Below are 27,157 nucleotides of genomic sequence, written 5' to 3'. Positions count from 1 at the left end.
TAACTTAGCATGATAATGAAGAACAATTATCCTGATATATTTTCAATACACACATTTCAACAACAAAAAAGTCTATGCGCCTCTTCTATTATATACTTACAAAATGACACAAACGTCTTAATTTCAATGCTCAAGGTACGTTGCCACTCATTGGCCGGTTTTCTCTGCGTTCATTGGTAAACCATTATGTCATTCAAAATAAGTAGATCAATCATTGGCTTAAAAGAGCCTTATGGGCCCTCCCTTCTGCTAGCTCTGTGAACGAATACTTCCGCTAGGCCACCATGCCCTCCGGAAGTTAGTTTGTTTTATTCGAACACTGTCGAAAGCACCGGAGTGAGACTGAAAGGTGGACTAACCAAGTAAAAAAAAAACACGGTGTCCGACGAAGACCGTGTAAAAAGAGTCTAAACAACTGTCTATTGTTAGAGCCGATCCATTGCTACGAGAAAACCATTTAGAATTTCCCCCGAACCACAGTGTCTAACCCCTCAAGTCCTCTGGGGCCAGACGAAGCGAGGCGGGTGGTGATGGAGCCTTCACCGGCAAAGGGGAAACCACAGGGTCGCCTATTGGTGTCCACGACCCTGGACGCAAAAGATGAGCTGGAGGAGGTAGGGCTACTATAAAACATTCTCAAGAATTTTTGCTACATCATACGAACAGCTGTTCAACCATACAGCACGTTATAAAACATTCACTACAAAGACACGGAACCATTTTACAAAATAGCCTGTATGTTGCTAGCTAGCTATCATTCAGCAAGTTTGATTACTAATTCGAAATTGCATTTTATAGCCTGGCATGTGTATGTTTGCAGTAAGTATTTTCGCTATGTTGACTTGAGTTTAAATGATGGGGAATCCAGCAGAATTTAGCGTAGCATTTAGCATGCTATTTTGGTAAACATAGATGAGACACGAGCCCGTGCACATGCGCAAAGCTAATCATACACATGTCAATAAAGTACCTTTTCTGACAAAAGGTAGTTATCCTTCCCCTAAAAAATTCAAGCGCCTAACCCCCACACGGTTAAGGCATTTTCATACAGTAGCTAGCTCAATTGACAGTGATCATCGTTCTATTGTTGTTTGTGTGCAGCCTTAATGTGTGATTTGTGTGTGTATGATTTCTCTGACTTGTTGTTCCCATGTGTTTTAGTGTGCTGTGTTGTTCTTTGTGTGGCATTTTGTGTGTGTGTGTGTATGCCCACATTGTGAATTGTGAACAATTAGGCCTATCTATGCTTCTGGGTGTCTTTGTGGTTAACATTCCTTTTTTTGTTGTGTTCATTAGCGGTTGGAGAGGTGTGTGGGGATCGTTACTTCATTGACAAATGGCCTGTCGGAGCGTGAAGCCAACGATGCCATCACAGCTAATGTGAGTCCCTCGCCCTCACACTAATAGTCCACCACCATGGGATGGGACTCTACATACTAGAATATGCAGATGAGATGTAGCTACTTACATATTTTAGTTGAGCCTTAGGCTCTACATTACATTAGTTGTATAGCATAGGATGGAATCTAATAGAATGTGACTATGGTCAGAGTAATCAGTTGCTTAGCAATTGAGCTGTTCTCATGCACATTTCTGCATTGCCCTTTGTAAATGTTAGTACTCAAAGGATGTGATGCATATGCTACATAAGCATATTGAGATGTGTAAGATTATACAGTATGCTACTTGTAGGCTAGGTGGGTCGTTCAGCCTCAGAAAGCACAAGAAAGAGGATTTCGAAACCCACCATCTCAGATTGTTCTGAAATAGTTTCTGTAGTTATTAACAGATACGATTACCATTCCTGAAACATTATTTTGTTCAAATATAATTTGATCTCTGAGAAATATAGCTAATTGATTGCACTCAAATAACCTATTTACATTTTTTGGATTCAGATAATATTCAATAAATATAGTATCCAACATCGGATTTGGCCCAAACTTTTTCCTACCAATTAGTAAGACATGAGGAGTAGTTTTGTTGTTGTCAAAAGCCACCCATGGACCCCCAGCACTCCACGCCAATCCCACCCCAACAACCAGTATACAGTATCAGTTTTCTGTTTGACAAGCAGTATGAAGCTATGGCTTGGAGTAGGCCTCTTGCTTCTCCATACTATGTAATGTGTTCCCTGTGAATCTAGTGACTTTTTTCTCCCCTGTTCAGAGAAATTTGTCGTTGAAGTCACTTGCATTATTTACCATAAAGTAGTATGAAAGTACCATGTTAAGACTGCTAGGTGGCGGTGTTCCTGCTATACAGCCACACTCTTGTCATTTGTGCTGGTCTCTTGTGTTTATTAAATAGATCACAATATTTCCTTTGCAACTCTGGTTAGAAAACCAATAGATTTGTCTCATGAAAATAAATTGTGTTGTCATCCTCACAATTCAAGCCAGTCCTCCATGAAAGCAATATGTTAGCCCTAATAGCAACCTAATGCTTCAACCCAACTCTCGTGGAATAGTCCAAAAGTGACTGCTCTGTGAGAGGGCTATCCCTATGCAATTCTCATATGAAAACTTCTCCTACAAGCCCAAACTTTGATGGAGAAATGGGCTAGGGTCTAAAATGTAGTGACAACTCCAATAAAATAATGAATTGCATGGCACTCTTATGTTTTTCAATAAAGTTATTAGGAAACAGCTCTAAATGTATTGTAATTTGTGACATGTACTATTAAACACAACACAATCTAATATCATTACAATTGCAAAGCACTATACAGTTAGCTTAATTTCTCAGATAAAATTACATTTCATCAAAATAATTTCAGGAATGCCAATCTTACCTGTTTCTAACTACAAAAACAATTTCAAGACAATCTGAGATGGTGGGTGTCATGGCCTGCTGAAATGACATGGAATGTAATATGTTGTATTGAATAGGTTCAAGTTACATGAAGCCCTAATACGGCTGAAGCCTCCTTCGTCAACACCATGAATGTGGAGGCTACAGCCCCATCAAATGACATTTTATTTGTCACATGCTTCATAAACAACAGGTGTAGACTAACAGTGAAATGCTTACTTACGGGCCCTTCCCTACAATGCAGAGAGCGAGAGAAATAATCATAAATTACACAATGAGTAATGATAACTTGGTCAGGGCTAGGTTACATGGTATCATATATTGTCCTCATCTCCTCCCTTCTCTAGGTGTGTAAAGGCCCACAGCAGCACGAGGAGGTGTGTCTGGGACTCTTTGCTCTGCTGCTCACAGAACCCCCACAGGCACAGAGGGTAAGGCCTCATTACTACCATATACATGATCATTGTCATACTTCATATCATTATCATACACGTTACCATTTCATATGATCATTATGGTTGCCAGACGGAGCTCATTTCAGGTAGATTCAACATTTTCACATCTTGGTCTAATTCCGTTATTGCGTTTTCAAAATACTCTGGAATAGTTTTCCTGTTCGCCGGAAGTCGAAAGCCAATTCTGGGAGACTCCGGGTCAAACCAGGAGGGTCGGAAAGCTCTCATGATCATGTCTCCATTGATTGCATTCACTATACACACACCAATATTTATACACACCTCACATGGTTTGAATTAGCTTACATAGTGACTCTTGTGAGTGCACTAAAAATAGTGTGCTGTTATCAACACCCTAATACCTTGAATACTTTAGGCTACAGGATATGTGAATGGAATTATAGACTCCAAATACTCTACCACCCAGTGTTGTAAAGTACTTAAGTAAAAATACTTTAAAGTACTACGTAAGTTGTTTTTTGGGGTATCTGTACTTTACATTACTATTTATATTTTTGGCAACTTTTACTTTTACTCTATACATTTTCCCTGACACCCAAAAGTACTCGTTACAATTCACAAACTTATCAAGAGAACATGCCTGGTCACCCCTACTGCCTCTGATCTGGCGGACTCACTAACACACATGCTTTGTTTGTAAATTATGTCTGAGTGTGCCCCTGGCTATCTGTAAATATATTTTTTTTTAAATACAATTGTGCCACTTAATATAAGGAACTTTAAATTATTTTTACTTTTGATACTTAAGCACATCTTAGCAATTACATTTACTTTTGATACAAAAGTACATTTAAATCCAAATACTTTTAGACTTTACTCAAGTAGTATTTTACAGGGTGACTTTCACTTTTTACTTGAGTAATTTTCTATTAAGGTATCTTTACTTTTACTCAAGTATGACGATTGAGTACTTTCCCCACCACTGCTACATACAATCTATACATCACATACACTGTAAACACTTCACAAATGTTCATGCTAAACTCTGAAGCCTCACTGTCCTTGTCAGTGTTTATGGCTTTCACGCAACAAACATCACACACACAGTACAGACACTCATATTTATTACACCGTCACACAACACTATAAATACACACACTGCAGCCTCCTAAACCACTGTGTGTGATTACCAGTATCACACACACTTTATGCACATCTCACTTCCTCTAACACCGCTATTATATATGTGTGTGTGTGTGTGTGTGTGTGTGTGTGTGTGTGTGTGTGTGTGTATATATATATATATACACACACACACTTTCAGACTGTAGATTATCATTACACCTTATGATGAGACATGAACATTTCCACCGTAAGGTTTTGTAGAATAGGGCTGTTGGGGAAATCAATAGAAATTATTTAGAGAATGGTGAAGTTCTGATCCAGAGTCTGGTGTAGTGGTTAGCCCTCCAGAGTCCGGACCACATCACCCTGACAACATGGCTACTAATCCCGTCTCCTTCCTGTCTGTCTTCCTCTATCCGTCTCCCCTAAACATTCTGACTTTCACTGTCCATATATATATCATTTTTATTATTATTATATACCAGCTAATTTACAGCTAATAATATTCCTGTGGCGCCTCTAAATCCTTGTCATCTGAACATGTTTGACTGGGTGCCCAATTTAATCCACATTACAGTATTTATACATAGCCCCTATTGATGCACAAAGCTGTTCGTTATCACACTGTGTTGTATGTACACTGTACAGCATGTCCATATGCTGCAAAGCAAATTAGCCTTTCGTCATATAACACGTTTGTATTCTCTACTCTAATCTCCACAGTGCTACAGAGACCTGACCCTGGTGAATAGGGACGGCATGAACGTGGTCCTGATCAAGATCAACCAGATCCTCATGGAGAAGTTCCTCAAGCTGCAAGACGTGTGCCGCACACAGGTAAACAGTTTGTCTCCGTGTAGAAAAGGCAGAAACGGTTTCTGTGCTCTCAATTTAATTAGCTTTATTGACACAAAATACACATGTAGATTTTGATGTTTTCTAATGAGTAAGTGATTGACTAATGATCCCCCCCTCTCTCTCTCCTTTCAGTTGGTGTGGTTGGTGAGGGAGCTGGTGAAGAGTGGCGTAATCGGAGCGGACGGCATCCTCATGACCCTTATGAAGCAGATCGCAGGTTAGTCCGTTCACCATGTGTACTGTTGGTTTCACTGCATTGAGATGCAGAGCAAATCTTTCTGCCAATGCACAAAGTAGTATCTTGTCTTGTTTTACCGTTGCTCAAAATGGCTTTCTCACCTTTTTGTTTATTTTGTCTGTGTATTGGTTTGCTTGATTGAGTAGCTATGTGGCTTTTTTTCTGTGTCCAGGAGGAGACATCACTAATAAGAACCTGTGGCTGGCTGAGAATGTGCTGGACATACTGGTGGAACAAAGGTGTGTTGGCGAGTGGAGTTCAACAGGAAACACTCTTTCACTCCAGTATTGTCATGTAATAAAAGTCCAACTGGTTCATAGGGCAAAAACATATCTCACACAATTATTTTTTTAATAATCTCATGCTTTGAAGTAGGCTCATAACACATGAGAAGGGCTTACTAAGACAAACTTCCAAAAGGACTAATTTGAGGCAGAAATTGAACAGAAATCAATCTGCCTTTTTTGTTGAGTGCTCCAACTCTTTTCTGCCTCAAGTTAGTCCTTTTGGAAGTTTTCCTTAGTCAGCCCTTTTCATGATTGTTGTTATTGAGCACCCCTCTGTTCCTTTTTTTGCTCAACACACTCACACTTTGTGGAAGTTTGGACTCGTCTGGTTTACCATACAACAAACCCACAAGGACTACAATCATCTCTATCTCTTTTTTTCCCTCAGGGAGTGGGTGCTGAAGAGTGGCATGCTGATAGCCATGTCCGTGTACACCTACCTGCGCCTCATCGTGGACCACGGCACCCCGGCGCTGCTGGTCCTCAGACAGAAGGAGGTGGACTTCTGTATCGGCCTGCTCCGAGAGAAGGTGAGGGAGGAGAGGAATGAAGGAGGGAATGATGTAATGGTGGACTAGTTGCCCAGTGAGGTAAGGAGAAGAGCAATATAGTGAATGAGGGAGGAGAACATTTCAAGGTTGGAAGGAGGGAGAGGAAAGCGGGTGGAGTATAGTTAAGCTAAACCCCTGAGGGGGGGGGGGGGTGCAGAATTGGAGTGAAGATGTTTGTGGATTCTTGATGGAAGGAGGACTGATAAGAAAGAAGATTTGTCATATTCTATATGCCCAAGAACACAGACTGTTATTATACTGTATCTAGGTTTGACATGGAGGAATTTCCACACAGCAATGAAGTAATTGAATGAGTAATGACATTTTCCTCTCTCTCTTCTACCCTCGTCCCTGTCTAGTTTATGGAGTGTTTTATCATTGGGAGAGACCTGGTGCGTCTGCTGCAGATTGTGGCCCGGATCCCGGAGATGGAGCTGCTGTGGAAAGACCTGCTCCACAACCCCCAGGCCCTGAGCCCTCAGTTCACTGGTAAGGGTAAGAGAGTGTCGCTCAGCCCAGGGGGGGGGGGGGGGGGCACACATGTGTCTAAGAGACTTGTGGCTAGGCTCTAAACCTCTAACCTCTCTCTTTCTCGCTCCCTCTCCGTCTGGTTCTATAGGCTTGCTGCAGCTCCTGACCGCTCGCACATCCCGGAAGTTCCTGGCTTGTCGCCTCACACCAGACATGGAGACCAAACTGCTCTTCATGACCTCCAGGGTAAACACACACACACACTACATCACTTCTCAGAACAGTACAAACACATGTATAGTGCATGCATATACACATTCCTTTATGCCTATCCTGTCCCTCTGTCCCTGTAGGTGCGTTTTGGCCAGCAGAAGCGATACCAGGACTGGTTCCAGAGACAATACCTGTCCACGGCAGAGAGCCAGTCGCTGCGCTGCGACCTGATTCGCTACATCTGCGGCGTGGTGCACCCATCCAATGAGGTGTTGAGCTCCGACATCCTTCCCCGCTGGGCTATCATTGGCTGGCTGCTCACCACCTGCACGGTAAAGGGCGGGGCAAAGATGGCTAACGCTTTATTTTGCATTTATACCAATGATGATTTCCTGTCTGTTAATTAAGTAGACAATAAAGCTTTTTCAATTTGAATTTACCTAGTATTTACAGCTATTTAACTGGACGTTACCCATAAATAACATTGTTAAATAGTAATCACATTGTAATAAATACATTTTTATTACTTACGTCTTCAGTCTAACGTGGCGGCCTCCAACGCCAAGCTGGCCCTGTTCTACGACTGGCTCTTTTTCAGCCCAGAGAAGGACAGCATCATGAACATAGGTAAGACGGGGGGGGGGGGGGGGAAACACCACCTGTACAGTGGGGAGAACAAGTATTTGATAACCTGCAAAATCGGGAGTGTTTCCTACTTACAAAGCATGTAGAGGTCTGTAATTTTTTATCATAGGTAACTGTGAGAGACGGAATCTAAAACAAAATTCCAGAAAATCACATTGTATGATTTTTAAGTAATGCATTTTTTTGTGCATTTTATTGCATGACATAAGTATTTGATACATCAGAAAAGCAGAACTTAATATTTGGTACAGAAACCTTTGTTTGCAATTACAGAGATCATATGTTTCCTGTAGTTCTTGACCAGGTTTGCACACACTGCAGCAGGGATTTTGGCCCACTCCTCCATACAGACCTTCTCCAGATCCTTCAGGTTTCGGGGCTGTCGCTGGGCAATACGGACTTTCAGCTCCCTCCAAAGATTTTCTATTGGGTTCAGGTCTGGAGACTGGCTAGGCCACTCTAGGACCTTGAGATGCTTCTTACGGAGCCACTCCTTAGTTGCCCTGGCTGTGTGTTTCGGGTCGTTGTCATGCTGGAAGACCCAGCCACGACCCATCTTCAATGCTCTTACTGAGGGAAGGAGGTTGTTGGCCAAGATCTCGCGATACATGGCCCCATCCATCCTCCCCTCAATACGGTGCAGTCGTCCTGTCCCCTTTGCAGAAAAGCATCCCCAAAGAAGGATGTTTCCACCTCCATGCTTCACGGTTGGGATGGTGTTCTTGGGGCTGTACTCATCCTTCTTCTTCCTCCAAACACGGCGAGTGGAGTTTAGACCAAAAAGCTCTATTTTTGTCTCATCAGACCACATGACCTTCTCCCATTCCTCCTCTGGATCATCCAGATAGTCATTGGCAAACTTCAGACGGGCCTGGACATGCGCTGGCTTGAGCAGGGGGACCTTGCGTGCGCTGCAGGATTTTAATCCATGACGGCGTAGTGTGTTACTAATGGTTTTCTTTGAGACTGTGGTCCCAGCTCTCTACAGGTTATTGACCAGGTCCTGCCGTGTAGTTCTGGGCTGATCCCTCCCCTTCCTCATGATCATTGATGCCCCACGAGGTGAGATCTTGCATGGAGCCCCAGACCGAGGGTGATTGACCGTCATCTTGAACTTCTTCCATTTTCTAATAATTGCGCCAACAGTTGTTGCCTTCTCACCAGGCTGCTTGCCTATTGTCCTGTAGCCCATCCCAGCCTTGTGCAGGTCTACAATTTTATCCCTGATGTCCTTACACAGCTGTCTGGTCTTGGCCATTGTGGAGAGGTTGGAGTCTGTTTGATTGAGTGTGTGGACAGGTGTCTTTTATACAGGTAACGAGTTCAAACCGGTGCAGTTAATACAGGTAATGAGTGGAGAACAGGAGGGCTTCTTAAAGAAAAACTAACAGGTCTGTGAGAGCTGGAATTCTTACTGGTTGGTAGGTGATCAAATACTTATGTCATGCAATAAAATGCAAATGAATTACTTAAAAATCATACAATGTAATTTTTGGGGTTTTTGTTTTAGATTCCGTCTCTCACAGTTGAAGTGTACCTATGATAAAACAATTACAGACCTCTACATGCTTTGTAAGTAGGAAAACCTGCAAAATCGTCAGTGTGTCAAATACTTGTTCTCCCCACTGTATCTCTTCATGTAAGGGGCCAAATGTATAGAATTAGGAAAATGCTGGGTTAGTGGTATATTAGAATAACAGAAAGAGGTCACACGATGGATGCCTTTCTGCTATCACCTTCTCTCTGCCACAGTATGCACTGTTTTCTCTTCCCTTTCTGTTTTCATGGTTTACCCATCCATTCTCTCTTCCCCCTCCCTCAGAGCCGGCCATCTTGGTGATGCACCACTCCATGAAGCCTCATCCAGCCATCACTGCCACTCTCCTGGACTTCATGTGTCGGGTGAGTGGATGCACACATTACACAATGGAGCTCATTCATATCACTTAGCTATGGTGAATTTGCTGCTTTTTTTTTAGCTATTCAAAGTGGAATAGACTTTGTTGATACGTGCTTCATGCTCCATGTGTTAGCAAAGCATTAGAGAGTGAAGAGATGTTTTTACATTTCCTGCACTATTCACCCGTTTGGTCTGACTTGGGAAACGAGTGGTAAATTTACAGCAGTGGGGAAGTTTAATGACAACTTTAATTAGTGTTTGTTGTGCCATGCTTTAGATAAGTTAGTTATGTGGTATTTTGGCCTTCTCTCAGATGTTTGACTCATCTCCTCTTGACTCCTTCTTGCCTTCAGTTGATCCAACTCTGTTTTGCTCTCTTTTCTCCACCCGCCCTCCTCTTTCTCCCTCACAGATCATCCCTCACTTTTTCCCCCCTCTGGAAGGGCAGGTGCGTCAGGGGGTCTTCAACTCTCTCACCTTCATCATGGAGAAAAGAGTGCTGGCGTGAGTCTCTCTCTCACGCATACATACACACACCACCGCCATCAAAGGATATATTTGACCATAGACCTTGTCACAATTATGCATAAACAAATTAATATTATTTTTCAATTGAACCTATATTTTTGATCCAATGATTTTGGTATTGTCAGGGATTTAGTTATTTTATTCCATTTTATGTCAGTGGATCTTCATCAGCCTTATTGTAACCACGTATATGTCTGTCTGTCTTTTCCTCCCTCAGTCACCTAGCCCCACTCTTTGACAACCCCAAACTGGACCGGGAGCTGCGCTCCATGCTGAGGGAACGCTTCCCAGAGTTCTGCAGTTCCCCCTCACCCCCCACCGAGGGAAGGGATGAAGGTACAAATGAAAGTAATGAAACTTTTATTTATTAACATGAATGAATGAATAAATCAACACTGTTGGTGGTCTTTAAAGAGGAATGTCTTTACACAGCTCATTACAGTTACAGACATGCAAAATAAACGTCCCTCATCTGCAACCATCCTCCCCCGGACATGCACAATAACACTAATCAATATTGTCAGGTTGGGAATCATAAAGAAGCAACCTTTGAATCATGCTTTATGATATTGGTAGAGTTGAAATAGCCTCTTTCTAGCAACAGTAGGGAAACTAGACCTTGTCTTTTGAATAGACTCTAGTCCCTAGAGCTCAGGCTGTTGTGCCAACTGAAAGTGTCTTTGAGTAAAAGTGTCTGTTGAATTAGAGCTTGTTCCATCTTGAACAGGAACCGTAAAGTAGAGCATTTTCAATTCAATATGACTTTATTGAATTGCATTGGGGTGCAACTGACAATTTAAAATGTGAATTGTCCCCACTAAATATCGCATGATTAAATAATTGATCCTAGTGTTAATGTTTAACTACTTTGAATAAGGTTAACCAGGAAAATATGTGTGTGTGTTTGGAGGGATATATCTAGCTAAGCTGTTATTCGTGTTGCCTTTATCTGAGAACCTTCTGTTTCCTTGCCTCTACTCTACAATGCCGTCTAATCACCCTTTGCTCCTCAGTGAAAATGGAGGAGTCTGTTTCCTTGGAGATGGACAATCATGTGTTGCTGGACAAGGAGGACGGTTGCTATGACAACACGGAGGCTGCCTTCAGCGACGATGAGGAGGAGATTAACAACAAGGGTGAGGGTAAGGAAGGACACATTTTATTACTGCACTCGACCCATATAATAGATACTGTTTTATAACCACCAGACTCGCAACACTTAAATTGGTACAATCTATTCCACTGCATTTTACACCAAATAACCATAACGTGATCTATCCTAGTCCCAGATCTGTTTGTGCTGTCATGTCAACTTCTATGGATGACAATGACCATAGGAGTTGGATTTGCTTTCACTCCCCCTTTTCCACGTAGATCAGCAGCTTAATACATTAACACCGCTTTTAGCTTAGATTAAACCAAATCAGAAACTTGCATGTGAAAGCAATATAGAAACCCACAAACCAATTCAAAAGACTGGAAACATATTAGGGCCTCAATCTCACTCTGCTTCTTACTCATCCACTTCAAGTCATTGGCTGACCTCTCATTTTGGTTATTACAGGAAATAAAAAGCGGGAGTTCCGATTCCACCCAATCAAAGAGGCCATTATTGAGGAGCCCGCTGACATCACTCCCTACGTGGACCAATTGGATGACATGATGAAGGAGAAGGTGTTGCAGTTACAGAAAGGAAGGTCAGTTGAGTGGATGTGACTTGACAATGCCCTCGCATCATAACATTATTTGTCTAACAAACAAGCACACTCCATTTAATTAAATTCAATTAGCGTTATTGGCATAAGACATTACCAAAGCAAACATATCGGAATATATGATTTTTCATTCATGGCAGCTTAACACTCAATCTTTCACATTCGCTGACATTCTCAGTCAGATCCTCAGTCACACGTGCCCTGTCCCAAATCAAAGACCATGGAGAGCTACTGGGTGCGCAGTCTTTTGTTCCACCCCAGCACTAATGCACTTGTTTCCAGCTAATCATGGTCCTCTTCAGTTTCGACCTTGATTATTTCAATCAGGTGGGTTATTGTGGGGCGAGAACAAAGGCTTGCACACCCAGTAGCTTTTCACGACCAGTGTTGGAGATCCCTGCTCTTCCCGTTCACACTGTTAGCTTATGTATAGAATGAGGAGGCGTTGACAATAATGCCGTTCGCTTCACGCCTCTGCCTAGCTCACTAGTAGGTTGGGTTGTTTCTGCCATTTTCCGTCCATTGATTTGAGTTGATTTGGAGGGCCGCTTTCGTACTTCATCTCTCAGCCTCCCCCAATCACTCCCATTGCTGTCATTGCTGATTGCAACAACATTGGTGATTGCAGTGCTGGAAGTCTTTTGTTTATTCAAAATGGGCTCATTAATAATTATTTCCTTTCCCATCTGTCCCTCCAACAGTGACACTGAGACACATTGTGAAGTCATGCAGGAGATCGTGGATCTGATCTTGGAGGTGAGTGAACTGAAATAATAATGTAGTCTGAATAACATGGGCTTAAATCCAGATATTTATTGGGGGTCATCATACACTGAGTGTACAAAACATGAAGGACACCTCTTAATGTTGAGTTGCACCCCTGCCCTTTTGCCTTCAGAACAGCCTCAATTCGTCGGGGCATGGACTCCGCAAGGTGTTGAAAGCGTTCCACAGGGATGTTGGCCCATGTTGACTCAATGCTTCCCACAGTTGTCAAGTTGGCTGGATGTCCTTTGGGTGTTGGACCATTCTTGATACACACAGGAAACTGTTGTGTGAAAAACGCAGAAGCGTTGCACCTACTACCACACCCTGTTCAAAGGCACTTAAATGTTTTGTCTTGCCCATTCACCCTCTGAAGGGCACACATACACAATCAATTGTCTCAAGGCTTAAAAATATTTCTTTAACCTGTCTCCTCCCCTTAATCTACACTGATTGAAGTGGATTTAACAAGTGACATCAATAAGGGATCATAGCTTTCACCTGGTCAGTCTGTCATGGAAAGAGCAGGTGTTCCTAATGTTTTGTACACTCAGTGTATATCTTGTGGAGGGAAATGGGAATTCTCTGTGTTTTATTGGTGTTCCCTCTCTCTCTCTCTCTCTCTCTCGCTCTCTCTCTCTCTCTCGCTCGCTCTCTCTCTCTCTCGCTCTCTCTCTCGCTCTCTCAGGAGGACTTTGAGTCAGAGCAGATGTCCACTCTGGCCTCCTGTCTGGCCGAGCTCTTCAAGGGCCACTTCAGAGGAGACGTGCTTCCCGACGAGATCACAGAAGAGTAAGTGTGTGTGCGGCCTCTGCCGTACATTTGTGTATACATGAGAATATATATATATTTTTTATATTAACTGTTTGTTCCCAGGTCGCTGGAGGAGTCTGTGTGTAAGCCTGTGTGCCTGGTGTTCAGGAACCTGTGTCAGATGCAGGAGGACAACAGTGGCTTCTCAGTGCTGCTGGAGATGCTGGCGGAGCTCTACCAGAAACAGCCCAAGATCGGCTACCACCTGCTTTACTACCTCAAGGCCAGGTGAGGGCACTGGGCCCAACACTGCTTAGCATTAGTTTTTTAAAATGATTGGGGACCCCTTGGCTTCAGGGAGGCTGAGGGAGAGTGGGTTAGAGATTTTGTTGTCTGCCTAAAGTTACTGATTATCTAGCTCCTTTCCTATAACCGTGCACTGTTTTAGTTTCTCTAATACTCTAATGTTCCTTCTACCGCGATAAAGCCGTCATTGGAGACATGAGTCTGTACACATTTTTGCCATCTAACGGCTCTGTTGGTTTAACATCATTTGTTCTAACGTTGTTGCACCATTGTTGGATCTTAGCTGAAACCTAGTTCTAACATTGTTGTAACATCGTCTCCCACCACAGTAAAGCGGCGATGGGGAAGATGAGTCTGTATGAGTCTTTTGCCCAGGCCACAGCGCTAGGAGACCTGCACACCTGTCTGATGATGGATATGAAGGCCTGCCAGGAGGACGACATCAGGCTCCTCTGCTATCTCACACCATCCATCTACACCGAGGTACACGCAAACACCATCTTCAGAGATTTACTTTTTCCAAATGTTGTTGTGTTACAGGCTGAATTTAAAATGGGTTAAATTGAGATTTTGAGTCACAATACCCCATAATGTCAAAGTGGAATTATGTTTTAAAAAATGTTTACAAATGAAAAGTAGAAATGGCTTGAATCAGTAAGTATTCAACCCTTTTGTTATGGTAAGCCTAAATAAGTTCAGGAGTAAAAATGTCACATGGACTCACTCTGTGTGCAGTAATTGTGTTTATCATGATTTTTAAATGATTACCTTATCTCTGTACCCCACACACAATTATCTGTAAGGTCCCTCATTTGAGCAGGGAATTTCAAACACAGATTCAACCACAAAGACCAGGGAGGTTTTACAATGGTTCACAAAGAAGGGCACCTATTTGTAGATGGGTAAAACAAAGCAGACATTGAATATCCCTTTGAGCATTGTGCAGTAATTACACTTTGGATGGTGGATCAATACACCCAGTCACTACAAAGATACAGGCGTCCTTCCTAACTCAGTTGCCGGAGAGGAAGGAAACCGCTCAGGGATTTCACCATGAGGTCAATGGTGATGGGAGATAACTGAGGATTGTTCAACAACATTGTAGCTACTCCACAATACTAACATAAATAAGAGTGATAAGAAGACATTTCAAAAAATGTAGCAGAGATATTAACTTTTTGTCCTGAATACAAAACGATATGTTTGGGGAAAATCCAGCACGACACATCACTGAGTACCACTCTTCATATTTTCAAGCATGGTGGTGGCTGCATCATGTTATGGGTATGCTTGTCATCAGCAGGGACTAGTTTTTTTTGGGGTAAAAATAAACAGATTAGAGCTAAGCACAGGTATAATCCTAGAAATTGTGTTCAGTCTGCTCTCAAGCAGACACTGGGAGACAAATTCACCTTTCAGCAGGATAATTACCTAAAACACAAGACCAAATATACACTTTAGTCGCTTACCAAGACGCCATTGCATGTTCCTGAGTGGACTAGTTACAGTTTTGATTTAAATCAGCATGAAAATCTATGACAAGACTTGAAAATGGCTGTCTAGCAATGATCAAGAACCAACTTGACAGAGCTTAATTTAAAAAAAGAATAATGGGCAAATATTGTACAATCCAGGTGTGCAAATCTCTTAGACACTTACCCATAAAGACTCACAGCTGTAATCGCTGCCAAACATGTCTTGACTCAGGGGGTTGAATACATATCTAATCAAGATATATAAGTGTTCTATTTCCATAAAAAATTATGTTCTGTTAGAATTCTTATTTGACAAAAAATGACAATTTAAGTCCATTTTAATCCCACTTTAACACAACAAAATGTGGGAAAAGTCAAGGGGTGTGAATATTCCTCGGAAAGTATTCAGACCCCTTCCCTTTTCCACATTTTGTTATGTTACAGCCTTATTATAACATTTGTTAAATGTTTTTTTCCTCTAGGATTATACCTGAAATTTTTGCAAATGTATTAAAGATAAACTTCTTATTTACATAAGTATTCAGACCCTTTGCGATGAGACTCGAAATTGAGCTCGGGTGCATCCTTGAGATGTTTCGACAACTTGATTGGTGTCCACTTGTGGTCAATTCAATTGATTGGAAAAGCACACACCTGTCTATATAAGGTCCCAAAGTTGCCATGAGGTCGAAATAATTATCCGTAGAGCTCAGAGACAGGATTGTGTCGAGGCACAGATCTGGGGAAGGGTACCAACAAAGATTGAACTCTTTGGCCTGAATGCCAAGCGTCATGTCTGGAGGAAACCTGCCACCATCCCTACGGTGAAGCATGGTGGTGGCAGCATCATGCTTTGGGGATGTTTTTCAGCTGCAGGGACTGGGAGACTAGTCAGGATCAAGGGAAAGATCAACGGAGCAAAGTACAGAGAGATCCTTGATGAAAACCTGCTCCAGAGTGCTCAGGAACTCAGACTGGGGCGAAGGTTCACCCTCCAACAGAACAACGACCCTAAGCACACAGCCAAGACAACGTAGGAGTGGTTATGGGATCAGTTTCTGAATGTCCTTGAGTGGCCCAGCCAGAGCCCGGACTTGAACCCGGTCTAACCTATCTGGAGAGACCTGAAAATAGCTGTGCAGCGACACTCCCCATCCAACCCGACAGCGCTTCAGAGGATCTGCAAAGAAGAATGGGAGAAACTCCCCAAATACAGGTGTGCCAAGCTTGTAGCAACATAGAAGACTCAAGGCTGTAATCGCTGCTAAAGGTGCTTCAACAAAGTACTGAGTAAAGTGTCTGAATACTTATGTAAATGTGATCTATAGATTTTTTTCCTATATATAAATTTGCTAAAATTTCTAAACTTTTTTTGCTTTTTCATTATGGGGTATTGTGTGTAGATTGAGGGAATAAAAAAAAAACATCTATTTTAGAATAAGGCTGCAACTTAACAAAATGTGGAAAAATTCCAGGTGTCTGAATACTTTCCAAATGTACTGTATATGTTGAGGTCAAGACCATCTAATTTACATAAAAAACACACTCATTCACCCAACACACTCATTCACCCAACACACTCATTCGCCCAACACACTCATTCGCCCAACACACTCATTCGCCCAACACACTCATTCGCCCAACACACTCATTCGCCCAACACACTCATTCGCCCAACACACTCATTCGCCCAACACCGTTTGACTGCTGATATCTTCCTCTCTCTGTAGTTCCCAGATGAGACATTGCGCAGCGCAGAGCTACTCAACATGATTGTAGCCGTCATCGATTCAACACAGGTAATTCAACCACACTCACACAAAAATATGCTGTACTGCGTAGTATTTTTTCCTTCAACCCTCCCATCTCACTCCCTCATCTCTCTTTGTTTTCTTTTTTCAGCTGCAGGAGCTGATGTGTCACGTGATGATTGGCAATCTGGTGATGTTCCGCAAGGACTCTGTCCTCAATATCCTCAGTGAGTCACGTATAACGTCAGACACACACACACTCATATACTGACACACACACCCAGACTTAAAAACACAGACTCGTAGTGCTTGTGTCTGCTGAATGTTATCAGTCTCCATATTGTAGTGTGCTTGTGTCTAACTGTATGAAATATTGTTTACAGTCCAGTCTCTGGATTGGGAGACGTTTGAGCAGTACAGCACCTGGCAGCTCTTCCTGGCCCACAGCATCCCACTGGAGACCATTATCCCCATCCTGCAGCACCTAAAGTACAAAGGTGAGATACACACAAAGGCCTAGACACTGCTCTCCACTATTCTTAGCTAAATCACTAAGACTGTTGACCCCCCTATACACGTGGAAATTGACCTGTATAGATGGGGCCAAATTTAAATGTTTCCAACAGAAGAGCTACACAAATCATATGCATGACCATGGCAGCAATTGAAATAACTTTTTGGAGATGGGGTAATTATCAGATGATGATGATGGTGAGGACACAACAGTTAACCTTACACAAGACTGAATCCAAACATTACAATGTTGATTTTATGTGCATTTTACACTTACTGTACTTTTCACATCATAAGAAAAAACGATAACGAGGGTTTGAGTGAGAGGTCTAGCTGGTGTCGCCAAGTGGTTACACATCTCTCCAAACTGTGCACAGTTCTTAAGTTTATGACTGAAGGAAGATCCTTCAACTGTAAGGTGTTTTTGAGCGCTCTTAGCTTTGTCATTGTGGAACACAGCCCTTCGTCCCCGCCATCACACATAAACATTCCATTATTAATCGCAATCTGGATCAGGTGGGCATCATTGGAAAGCTTTTTCTATTGCCAATGTGGCAAATTTGATTTGTCGTATGTGCCGAATACAACAGGTGTAGACCTTACCGTGAAATGCTTACTTACAAGCCCTTAACCAACAATGCAGTTCAAGAAATAAAGTTACGAAAGTGCTGTTTGAATCAATGCTTACGAGCCTGCTGCTGCCAACCACCGCTCAGTCAGACTGCTCTATCAAATAATAGACTTAATTATAATATAATAACACACAGAAATACGAGCCTTAGTTTCCGGATTTGACCATATTAATGACCTATCATTTCGAAAACAAAATGTTTATTATTTTAGTGAAATAAGGAACCGTTCCATATTTGATCTAACGGGTGGCATCCATCAGCCTAAATATTGCTGTTACATTTCACAACCTTCAGTGTTATGTCATAATTCTGTAAAATTCTGGCAAATTAGTTCGCAACGAGCCAGGCGGCCTAAACTGTTGCATATACCCTGACTCTGCGTAAAATGAACGCAAGAGAAGTGACACAATTTCCTTAGATAATATTGCCTGCTAACATGAATTTCTTTTAACTAAATATGCAGGTTTAAAAAAATATACTTCTGTGTATTGATTTTAAGAAAGGCATTGGTGTTTGTGGTTAGGTACATTCGTGCAACGATTGTGCTTTTTTCCCAAATGCGCTTTTGTTAAATCATCCCCCGTTTGGCGAAGTTGGCTGTCTTTGTTAGGAAGAAATAGTCTTCACAGTTCGCAACGAGCCAGGCAGCCGAAACTGCTGCATATACCCTGACTCTGTTGCACAGAACGCAAGAGAAGTGACACAATCTCCCAAGTTAAAAGAAATTCATGTTAGCAGGCAAAAATATATACTAATAAAAATATATACTTGTGTATTGATTTTAAGAAAGGTGTTGATGTTTATGGTTAGGTACACTGGTGCAACGACACTGCTTTTTTTCGCGAATGCGCTTGTTAAATCACCCATTTGGCGAAGTAGGCTGTGATTCAATGATAAATTAACATGCACCGCATTGATTATATGCAATGCAGGACAAGCTAGTTAAACTAGTAATATCATCAACCATGTGTAGTTAACTAGTAATTATGTTAAGATTGATTGATTTTTATAAGATATGTTTAATGCTAGCTAGCACCTTACCTTGGCTCCTTGCTGCACTCGCATAACAGGTAGTCAGCCTGCCACGCAGTCTCCTCGTGGAGTGCAATGTAATCGGCCATAATTGTTGTCCAAAAATGACGATTACCGATTGTTATGAAAACTTGAAATCGGCCCTAATTAATCGTCCATTCGACCCCAGTCGACCTCTAGTCTAGTTTTTTTCCCCTCTGGTTGCACATTTGACATGCTGGTAGAAATTTGGTAAAAAGGATTTAAGTTTGCCTACATTAAAGTCCCCAACCACAAGGAGCACCGCTTCTGGATGAGCATTTTCTTATTTGCTTAAGGCCTTATACAGCTCATTGAGTGCGGTCTTAGTGCCAGCATCGGTTTGTGGTGGTAAATAGATGGCTACGAAAAATATAGATAGTGTGGTCTACAGTTTATCATGAGTTACGCTACCTCAGGCGAGCAATGACTCGGTGAAACTTAAGATATTACAGTTTTTAATGTCCCGTTGGTAGGATAGTCTCGAGCAGAGAGATCATCCAGTTTATTTTACAGTGATTGCATGTTGGCCAATAGAACAGATGGTAGAAGCGGGTTACCCACTCGCCAACGAATTCTCAAAAGGCACTCCGATCTCCGCCCCCTGTATTTCCGTCTTTTCTTCACGCGAATGACGGTGATTTGGGCCTGGTCTCGTAGAAGCAGTATATCCTAAATAAATAATATTTGTCCAGATCGAGGTGAGTAATTGCTGTTCTGATATTCAGAACCTCTTTTCGGTCATAGTAGACGGTACCAGCAACATTATGTACCAAATAAGTTAAAAACAATGTGAAAAAACACACAAAACAGCACAGTTGGTTAGGAGCCTGTAAAACAGCAGCCATTCCCTCCGGCGCCATTATTATAAAATAACGTCTTAGTGTTAGGCTTTCAAAAGTCACTTCAGACAATCAGATGGTAATTTTAGTGTGCATAGAATGTCATGAGTGCATTGAAGTGTGTGTTCTGCGGCAAATGTTCTCTACAATACGACAAACTGGCTCTTTCTGTTCAGGACAACCCAGGGTATAACGCATGTCATCCTGTGGCTCAAACATAGCGATCATAAATGTTGATACTGTAAATTACATGAGTTTTCAAATATGGATATGTGAAGTGCACATTTGGACTTACAGGGGCATTTCCCTCAGACAACACGTGTAAAAGTAGCCCAATTATTGGGGGGGGGGGGGGGGCGCGCATCTTCTTGTTGTGCGCGGTGCTCAAGTTTATACCGGCCGTCAGTCAAAACCCACCGTGCTGTGAAGCGGACAACCTGAGTTCTGACGTCATGTATAGCGTGTTAATGTTATGTTAATAGCTGACAGTTAAGCTACTACCAGCTTATCTTTAGAATATTTGAGCTGGGTATGCTATTGACCTTTACTAAAATGTGTTAATGGTTCTACACTGTTCTTTCCTGATATTACCACTGGCATAATATGCTCATGTTGTATCTCTTCCTTTCCAGAACACCCAGAAGCACTCTCCTGTTTGCTGTTGCAACTACGCAGGGAAAAGTAAGCTATAGTTACGGGTACATATCTCTGCAAATTAATAAAAACAAGACTACAGTGGAACCAGTACTGATCCCTGTGGTGCTCCTTCCCCTTTAGGCCCAGTGGGGAGATGGTGAAGATGGTGCTCAGTCGGCCCTGCCACCCGGAGGACCAGTTCACCACCAGTATCCTGCGCCACTGGGCGGCCAAGCACGACGACGTCCTGGGGGAACACATCAAGGCCCTGCTCATCAAGAACAACAACCTGCCACGCAAACGCCAGAGGTGACTACGAGTCAACCGCTTTCCATTTTTAAAGAGATGGAGTTTTTACCCCAATCTTAATAGTTTTCTTTACCTTCAGAGAAGATCTTTGATGTTACGTCAATCCACTGTTTGGATATTGCTAATGTTGGCATCCAATAGTTTTTTATTGGTTCGCTACACTTTCTAAAATAGCTCACACATACACCATACAGTGGGGCAAAAAAGTATTTAGTCAGCCACCAATTGTGCAAGTTCTCCCACTTAAAAAGATGAGAGAGGCCTGTAATTTTCATCATAGGTACACTTCAACTATGACAGACAAAATGAGAAAAGAAAATCCAGAAAATCACATTGTAGGATTTTTAATGAATTTATTTGCAAATTATGGTGGAAAATAAGTATTTGGTCAATAACAAAAGTTTATCTCAATACTTTGTTGTATACCCTTTGTTGGCAATGACAGAGGTCAAACGTTTTCTGTAAGTCTTCACAAGGTTTTCACACACTGTTGCTGGTATTTTGGCCCATTCCTCCATGCAGATCTCCTCTAGAGCAGTGATGTTTAGTGGCTGTTGCTGGGCAACACGGACTTTCAACTCCCTCCAAAGATTTTCTATGGGGTTGAGATCTGGAGACTGGCTAGGCCACTCCAGGACCTTGAAATGCTTCTTACGAAGCCACTCCTTCGTTGCCCGGGCGGTGTGTTTGGGATCATTGTCATGCTGAAAGACCCAGCCACGTTTCATCTTCAATGCCCTTGCTGATGGAAGGAGGTTTTCACTCAAAATCCCACGATACATGGCCCCATTCATTCTTTCCTTTACACGGATCAGTCGTCCTGGTCCCTTTGCAGAAAAACAGCCCCAAAGCATGGTGTTTCCACCGCCATGCTTCACAGTAGGTATGGTGTTCTTTGGATGCAACTCAGCATTCTTTGTCCTCCAAACACGACGAGTTGAGTTTTTATTTTGGTTTCATCTGACCATATGACATTCTCCCAATCTTCTTCTGGATCATCCAAATGCTCTCTAGCAAACTTTAGACGGGCCTGGACATGTACTGGCTTAAGCAGGGGGACACGTCTTGCACTGCAGGATTTGAGTCCCTGGCGGCGTAGTGTGTTACTGATGGTAGGCTTTGTTACTTTGGTCCCAGCTCTCTGCAGGTCATTCACTAGGTCCCCCTGTGTGGTTCTGGGATTTTTGCTCACCTTTCTTGTGATCATTTTGACCCCACGGGGTGAGATCTTGCGTGGAGCCCCAGATCGAGGGAGATTATCAGTGGTCTTGTATGTCTTCCATTTCCTAATAATTGCTCCCACAGTTGATTTCTTCAAACCAAGCTGCTTACCTATTGCAGATTCAGTCTTCCCAGCCTGGTGCAGGTCTACAATTTTGTTTCTGGTGTCCTTTGACAGCTCTTTGGACTTGGCCATAGTGGAGTTTGGAGTGTGACTGTTTGAGGTTGTGGACAGGTGTCTTTTATACTGATAACAAGTTCAAACAGGTGCCATTAATACAGGTAACGAGTGGAGGACAGAGGAGCCTCTTAAAGAAGAAGTTACAGGTCTGTGAGAGCCAGAAATCTTGCTTGTTTGTAGGTGACCAAATACTTATTTTCCACCATAATTTGCGAATAAATTCATTAAAAATCCTACAATGTGATTTTCTGGATTTTTTTTCCTAATTTTGTCTGTCATAGTTGAAGTGTACCTATGATGAAAAGTACAGGCCTCTCTCATTTTTTTAAGTGGGAGAACTTGCACAATTGGTGGCTGACTAAATACTTTTTTGCCCCACTGTATATACAAAGTATGTGGACACCCCTTCAAATTAGTGGATTTGGCTATTTCAGCCACACCTGCTGTTGACAGGTGTATAAAATCGAGCACACAGCCATGCAATTTCCATAGACATACATTAGCATTAGAATGGCCCGTACTGAAGAGCTCAGTGACTTTCAACGTGGCGCCGTCATATGGATGCCACCTTTCCAACAAGTCAGTTCGTCAAATTTCTGTCCTGCTAGAGTTGCCCCGGTCAATTGTAAGTGCTGTTATTGTGAAGTGGAAACGTCTAGGAGCAACAACTGCTCAGCCACGAAGTGGTAAGCCACACAGCCTCACAGAATGTGACCGCCAAGTGCTGAAGCGCATAGCGCATAAAAATTGTCTGTCCTCAGTTGCAACACTCACTACCGAGTTCCAAACTGCCACTGGAAGCAACGTCAGCACAACAACTGTTCGTCGGGACCTTCATGAAATAGGTTTTCATGGCCGAGCAGCAGCACACAAGCCTAAGATCACCATGCACAATGCCAAGCGTCGGCTGGAGTGGTGTAAAGCTCGCCGCAATTGGACTTTGGAGCAGTGGAAACGCATTTTCTGGAGTGATGAATCACGCTTCAGTCTGGCAGTCTGACGGACGAATTTGGGTTTGGTGGATGCCAGGAGAATGCTACCTGCCCCAATGCATAGTGTCAACTGTCAAGTTTGGTGGAGGACGAATAATGGTCTGTTTCTCATGGTTCGGGCTAGGCCCCTTTAGTTTCAGTGAAGGGAAATGTTAATGCTACTGCATACAATGACATTCTAGGCTCCCTACTTTGTGGCTGTTTCAGCATGACAATGCCCCTGTGCACAAAGCGGGGACCATACAGAAATGGTTTGTCGAGATGTCTGTGGAAGAACTTGACTGGCCTGCACAGAGCCCTGACCTGAACCCCATCCAACACCTTTGGGATGAATTGGAACGCTGACTGCCAGCCAGGCCTAATCGCCCAACATCAGTGCCCGACCTTCCTAGTGTTCTTGTGGCTAAATGGAAGCAAGTCCCGGCAACAATGTTCCAACATCAAGTGGAAAGCCCTCCCAGAAGAGTGGAGGCTGTTAAAGCAGCAAAGGGGGGACCAACTTCATATTAATGCCCAGGATTTTGGAATGAGATTTTCAACGAGCAGATGTCCACATACTTTTAGTCATATAGTGTACTTCGATTCAACCTATAGCGCAACACTTTCACTTCAGAACATCTGGGTTCGACTTAGATTTTTTTTTAATTCGGCAGAACTGTTTCCAAAGATTTAAAGTAGAACTTTTCATACTCGTGTTCCATGCAATGTTTACTTCACCGCGCTTTCCGTAAGTCAAACTGATATATTCTCGAGGTAAGAAAAACAATTATCATTGGTGTAAAAGTCTTAATCTCTTTAACTGAAGACACCCACATGGGTTTAAATGCTTCAGAATGGTTTTCTAGTGTTTCTGTTCATTGATGTTGAGCTTTTGTTGATTTTAACTGCACTGCAAATAGCCTGAGTGATCACCCATGGTCTTGATTATAAGTTGAATTGGTTGTTTAAATGCTGGGCTGGAACAAAAGCCTGCACACTGTGTTGATGATCGTTAGGTTAAAGCCTGGCCACAGTAGTGTTCCTGTTCACTGGAGTATAAGGAAGGAGTGTTTTATTGCCTGTGTGTCTCCCAGTCTGCGTAGCTCCAGCAGTAAACTGGCCCAGCTGACCCTGGAACAGATCCTGGAGCACATGGACAACCTGAGGCTGAACCTCAGCAACACCAAGAACAGCTGTGAGACACACTGTTTTACTATTCTAAAACACATCTCTCCTGAAATAGCAACAAACTAACACCGCCTTATACACTTACCTTAGTATCCCCCAAACATGTCTAACCCAGTGATAAGTACCGTACCGTGAACTCTGACCCTTCTGTCTGTGTGTCCCCAGTCTTCACACAGACACCCATCCTGCAGGCACTGCAGCACGTCCAGGCCAGCTGTGACGAGGCCCACAAGATGAGGTGAGACCCCAGACTCTCTTCCTGTCCTCAGAGGATCATTTAAAGAGGCTATGAATAACACAGTTACTAGGAGTGTCTTATAGGGGTTTTAGAGTATGACAGGATTGTACATGTGTCCCCTCTTTCTGTCTCCGCCACTCAGATTCAGCGACCTGTTTTCATTGGCAGAGGAGTATGAAGAGCCCTCCTCCAAGCCTCCCAAGTCACGGCGCAAGGCCCCCGCTTCCTCTCCGCGGTCGCGTAAGGGAGCGGCCACCCCTGTTAGCAACGAGGAAGAAAGCGCATCCAGTAGTGCCTCGGTAGGTCCTCCTATGAGAGAGACTCTGTGTTAAGATGAGCCTCACATAGTCCCATACCCTTTTACACTCCAGCACCAGGATTAGATTTAGGTTCTATTAATTGCTGATTAACGGAACCTAAACTGTTAATCAGGAACTATTTTGTGTCTCTCTCAGCTGTGTAATTATAGTTTCAATATTAATAAAAAAATGTTTAGCTCTCCTGGTTTCAGAGGCTATTTCGGTCTCCACTTGTTCCTCAAACCTCCTTTTTATTTCCACCCCTACTCCAGGAGGAAGAGGACTCCAAACCCAAAGCTCCCAAGAGGAAGAGGAAAGGCTCATCAGCGGTGGCCTCGGACAGCGACTGAGAGCCCCACAACCAACCCGCTCCCACCTGCCATAGTGACATCCCTGAAGACAGGACCATCAGCCAACCAGCTTCTCCAAACCACTGAGGAAACCACGCCCCCAGAGACACTCAACAAGAGGGGGCGGGACTCCTCCGCGTGGACTCTAATGCTACTGGCCGGAGCCATGGAGACGCTCTTCCTCTCCTCTCACTGGTCATTGGCTGCTTTGTGTCAGTTGGTCTGGCTGGATTGGTCAGGGGGGGCATTCCAAAGCGCTCGAGAAGCGAGGGGAAATGCCAGTCGCCGTGGCACAGACTGAAACACAAACAGAAACACTGTTACGAGACTGTGTCCTTGAGGAAAGGATTACATGACTAGACTTAGGATGTTTAGGGGGAGTGGATGTGTTGCTCTATTGTCACTTAGTGGTCCGCCTATCACAATGCACTTGGAGACATCAGACCGACAAAGCATTTTATAAGCCATGGCCATGATGACCGACCAACCAGCAAGACCATCCAGTCCAGTCAATTTTAACAGAGGCACATGTGGAAGGTTAGGTTTAGAAGATTCATCCCGTTCCTAGAAAGAAAAGTCACCTCTGTCACAATCCCACCCCCCCAGAAAGAAAAAATAATAATCCTTCCTGCGTCTGAAAAAAACTTTAACTATTGGTTGATAAACATACCTGTCACCTGTTCCTGTTCCTGTTCACTCTTCATTTCTGATTGGCCAGAAGCGAGAACATGGACACACATACTATCTCATTGGATAATTTTAACCACAGATGGTTGGACTGTATGCGAGGTCAGAAATAAAGACTGTATGAATGGAGGAGCCAGAAGTAGTCGCTGAACTTTTTAATGGAAATGTCTTTCTACTGAACTATTTTCATAAAAAAGATCATAACTATGTTAAATGATTATGATATTAATAAATAAAAAAAGGGCTAAAAAATAACTGTGGTGTGGAGATATAGTCTTATGTAATGTGTTTGACTATTATCTTTAAATAACAAATTTAATGGTGCATGTTTAAATATGATTCAGGCTTATGGTTGAGTTTTCACACTGCAGCACAGCTCACACCAGTCAATGCTGTAACACTACCCAGGACATTACTGGAGTACCCTTCTGCCCAGAGATGTCTCATAATGTAGGCTATTTAATTATCTGGCTAAGTTTAGCAGTAGCTATTTAAACCAATCCGGACTGTAGATGAGTTTCTCCTGGCCCCATAGGCTACCTCCATTTTCCCACTTACCCTGAAAGTAGCCTAAGTAAAAAAAAAAATATATATATTTTTTTTAAATACTACATATGTATCCAGTGAGAACTGAGGTTGAGACTAGAAGTCTTCATTTATTGACATTTGTTTGAAGATATCAATATTAAAGTATTGTCATTTGTATCTATCAGGCAAGTAATTCAATATCAGGCAAGTCAAGTAAGAACATATTCTTATTTACAAGTTTCTATCAAGTTGTTATTCAGTATGTACATTAAATCATACATTGAGGTGAATGTACAAGATTGAAACATTGACTAAAATTAAGATCACATAATGCAATAATTGCACAGGGTTAAAGAACATAAAGCATCTCTCTAGTAAGGCTTCCTCGATCACAGTTTACACAGCTCTATCTTTTTATGTCCAAAACCCAGGATAGAGAGGCTGAATGAATGTGGTCTGGACTCTGGAGGAGAGGCATTGTGTCTGAAACGCTGTAGAAGGACAGAGAACCTGCTTTGTGATCCAGGTACACTCCTACTCTGGAGGACTGAGGGCCTGATACTTTAATCTCAACATTATTGTTTCTGAAACGATAACACTGTAAACTGTCATTGAATCCTAATACTGAGTCCTAACCACTCTTAATATCTTTATATGAGGCTGCTATATACATCCGGACCACTCTTCTCTACCTCCCAGTA

At 42.7% G+C, this 27,157-nt stretch overlaps 1 protein-coding gene across 6 annotated transcripts; it reads left to right on the top strand.

Moving 5' to 3' along the window:
- Positions 1–265: 265 nt before the first annotated feature.
- LOC139554756 (integrator complex subunit 3) lies at positions 266–26,184 on the top strand. 6 transcript variants are annotated; one of them, XM_071367861.1, is made up of 29 exons: positions 266–614; positions 1,297–1,380; positions 3,162–3,245; positions 5,079–5,192; positions 5,346–5,430; positions 5,624–5,690; positions 6,127–6,268; positions 6,649–6,778; positions 6,909–7,006; positions 7,114–7,305; positions 7,513–7,600; positions 9,441–9,520; positions 9,931–10,022; positions 10,264–10,382; positions 11,060–11,182; positions 11,611–11,743; positions 12,463–12,517; positions 13,215–13,318; positions 13,403–13,567; positions 13,915–14,068; positions 16,791–16,859; positions 16,963–17,038; positions 17,195–17,308; positions 20,481–20,529; positions 20,626–20,793; positions 24,261–24,361; positions 24,520–24,592; positions 24,735–24,891; positions 25,164–26,184. In XM_071367861.1, the coding sequence occupies exons 1-29, from the start codon at positions 531–533 to the stop codon at positions 25,239–25,241; spliced, it is 3,078 nt and encodes a 1,025-aa protein (XP_071223962.1). In that variant the 5' UTR covers positions 266–530; the 3' UTR covers positions 25,242–26,184. The 6 variants fall into 6 exon arrangements, with proteins under 6 accessions (XP_071223962.1, XP_071223961.1, XP_071223960.1 ...); XM_071367860.1 differs by having other exon boundaries at positions 6,649–6,784; positions 11,060–11,188; XM_071367859.1 differs by having other exon boundaries at positions 6,649–6,784; positions 10,264–10,394.
- The last annotated feature ends 973 nt before the right edge of the window (positions 26,185–27,157 follow it).

This window comes from Salvelinus alpinus, chromosome 26, assembly GCF_045679555.1.
Source record: "Salvelinus alpinus chromosome 26, SLU_Salpinus.1, whole genome shotgun sequence".
Classification (NCBI taxonomy): domain Eukaryota; kingdom Metazoa; phylum Chordata; class Actinopteri; order Salmoniformes; family Salmonidae; genus Salvelinus; species Salvelinus alpinus.
This window is presented reverse-complemented; position numbering and strand designations above follow the sequence as displayed.

Bases quoted from the DNA above. Each gene is read 5' to 3' on its own strand.
- LOC139554756 (XM_071367856.1), top strand. From the start codon at position 531: ATGGAGCCTTCACCGGCAAAGGGGAAACCACAGGGTCGCCTATTGGTG. The intron at 13,568-13,914 runs GTGAGGGCACTG...CTCCCACCACAG, and splicing joins CTTTACTACCTCAAGGCCAG to TAAAGCGGCGATGGGGAAGA. The intron at 24,593-24,734 runs GTGAGACCCCAG...TCCGCCACTCAG, and splicing joins GACGAGGCCCACAAGATGAG to ATTCAGCGACCTGTTTTCAT.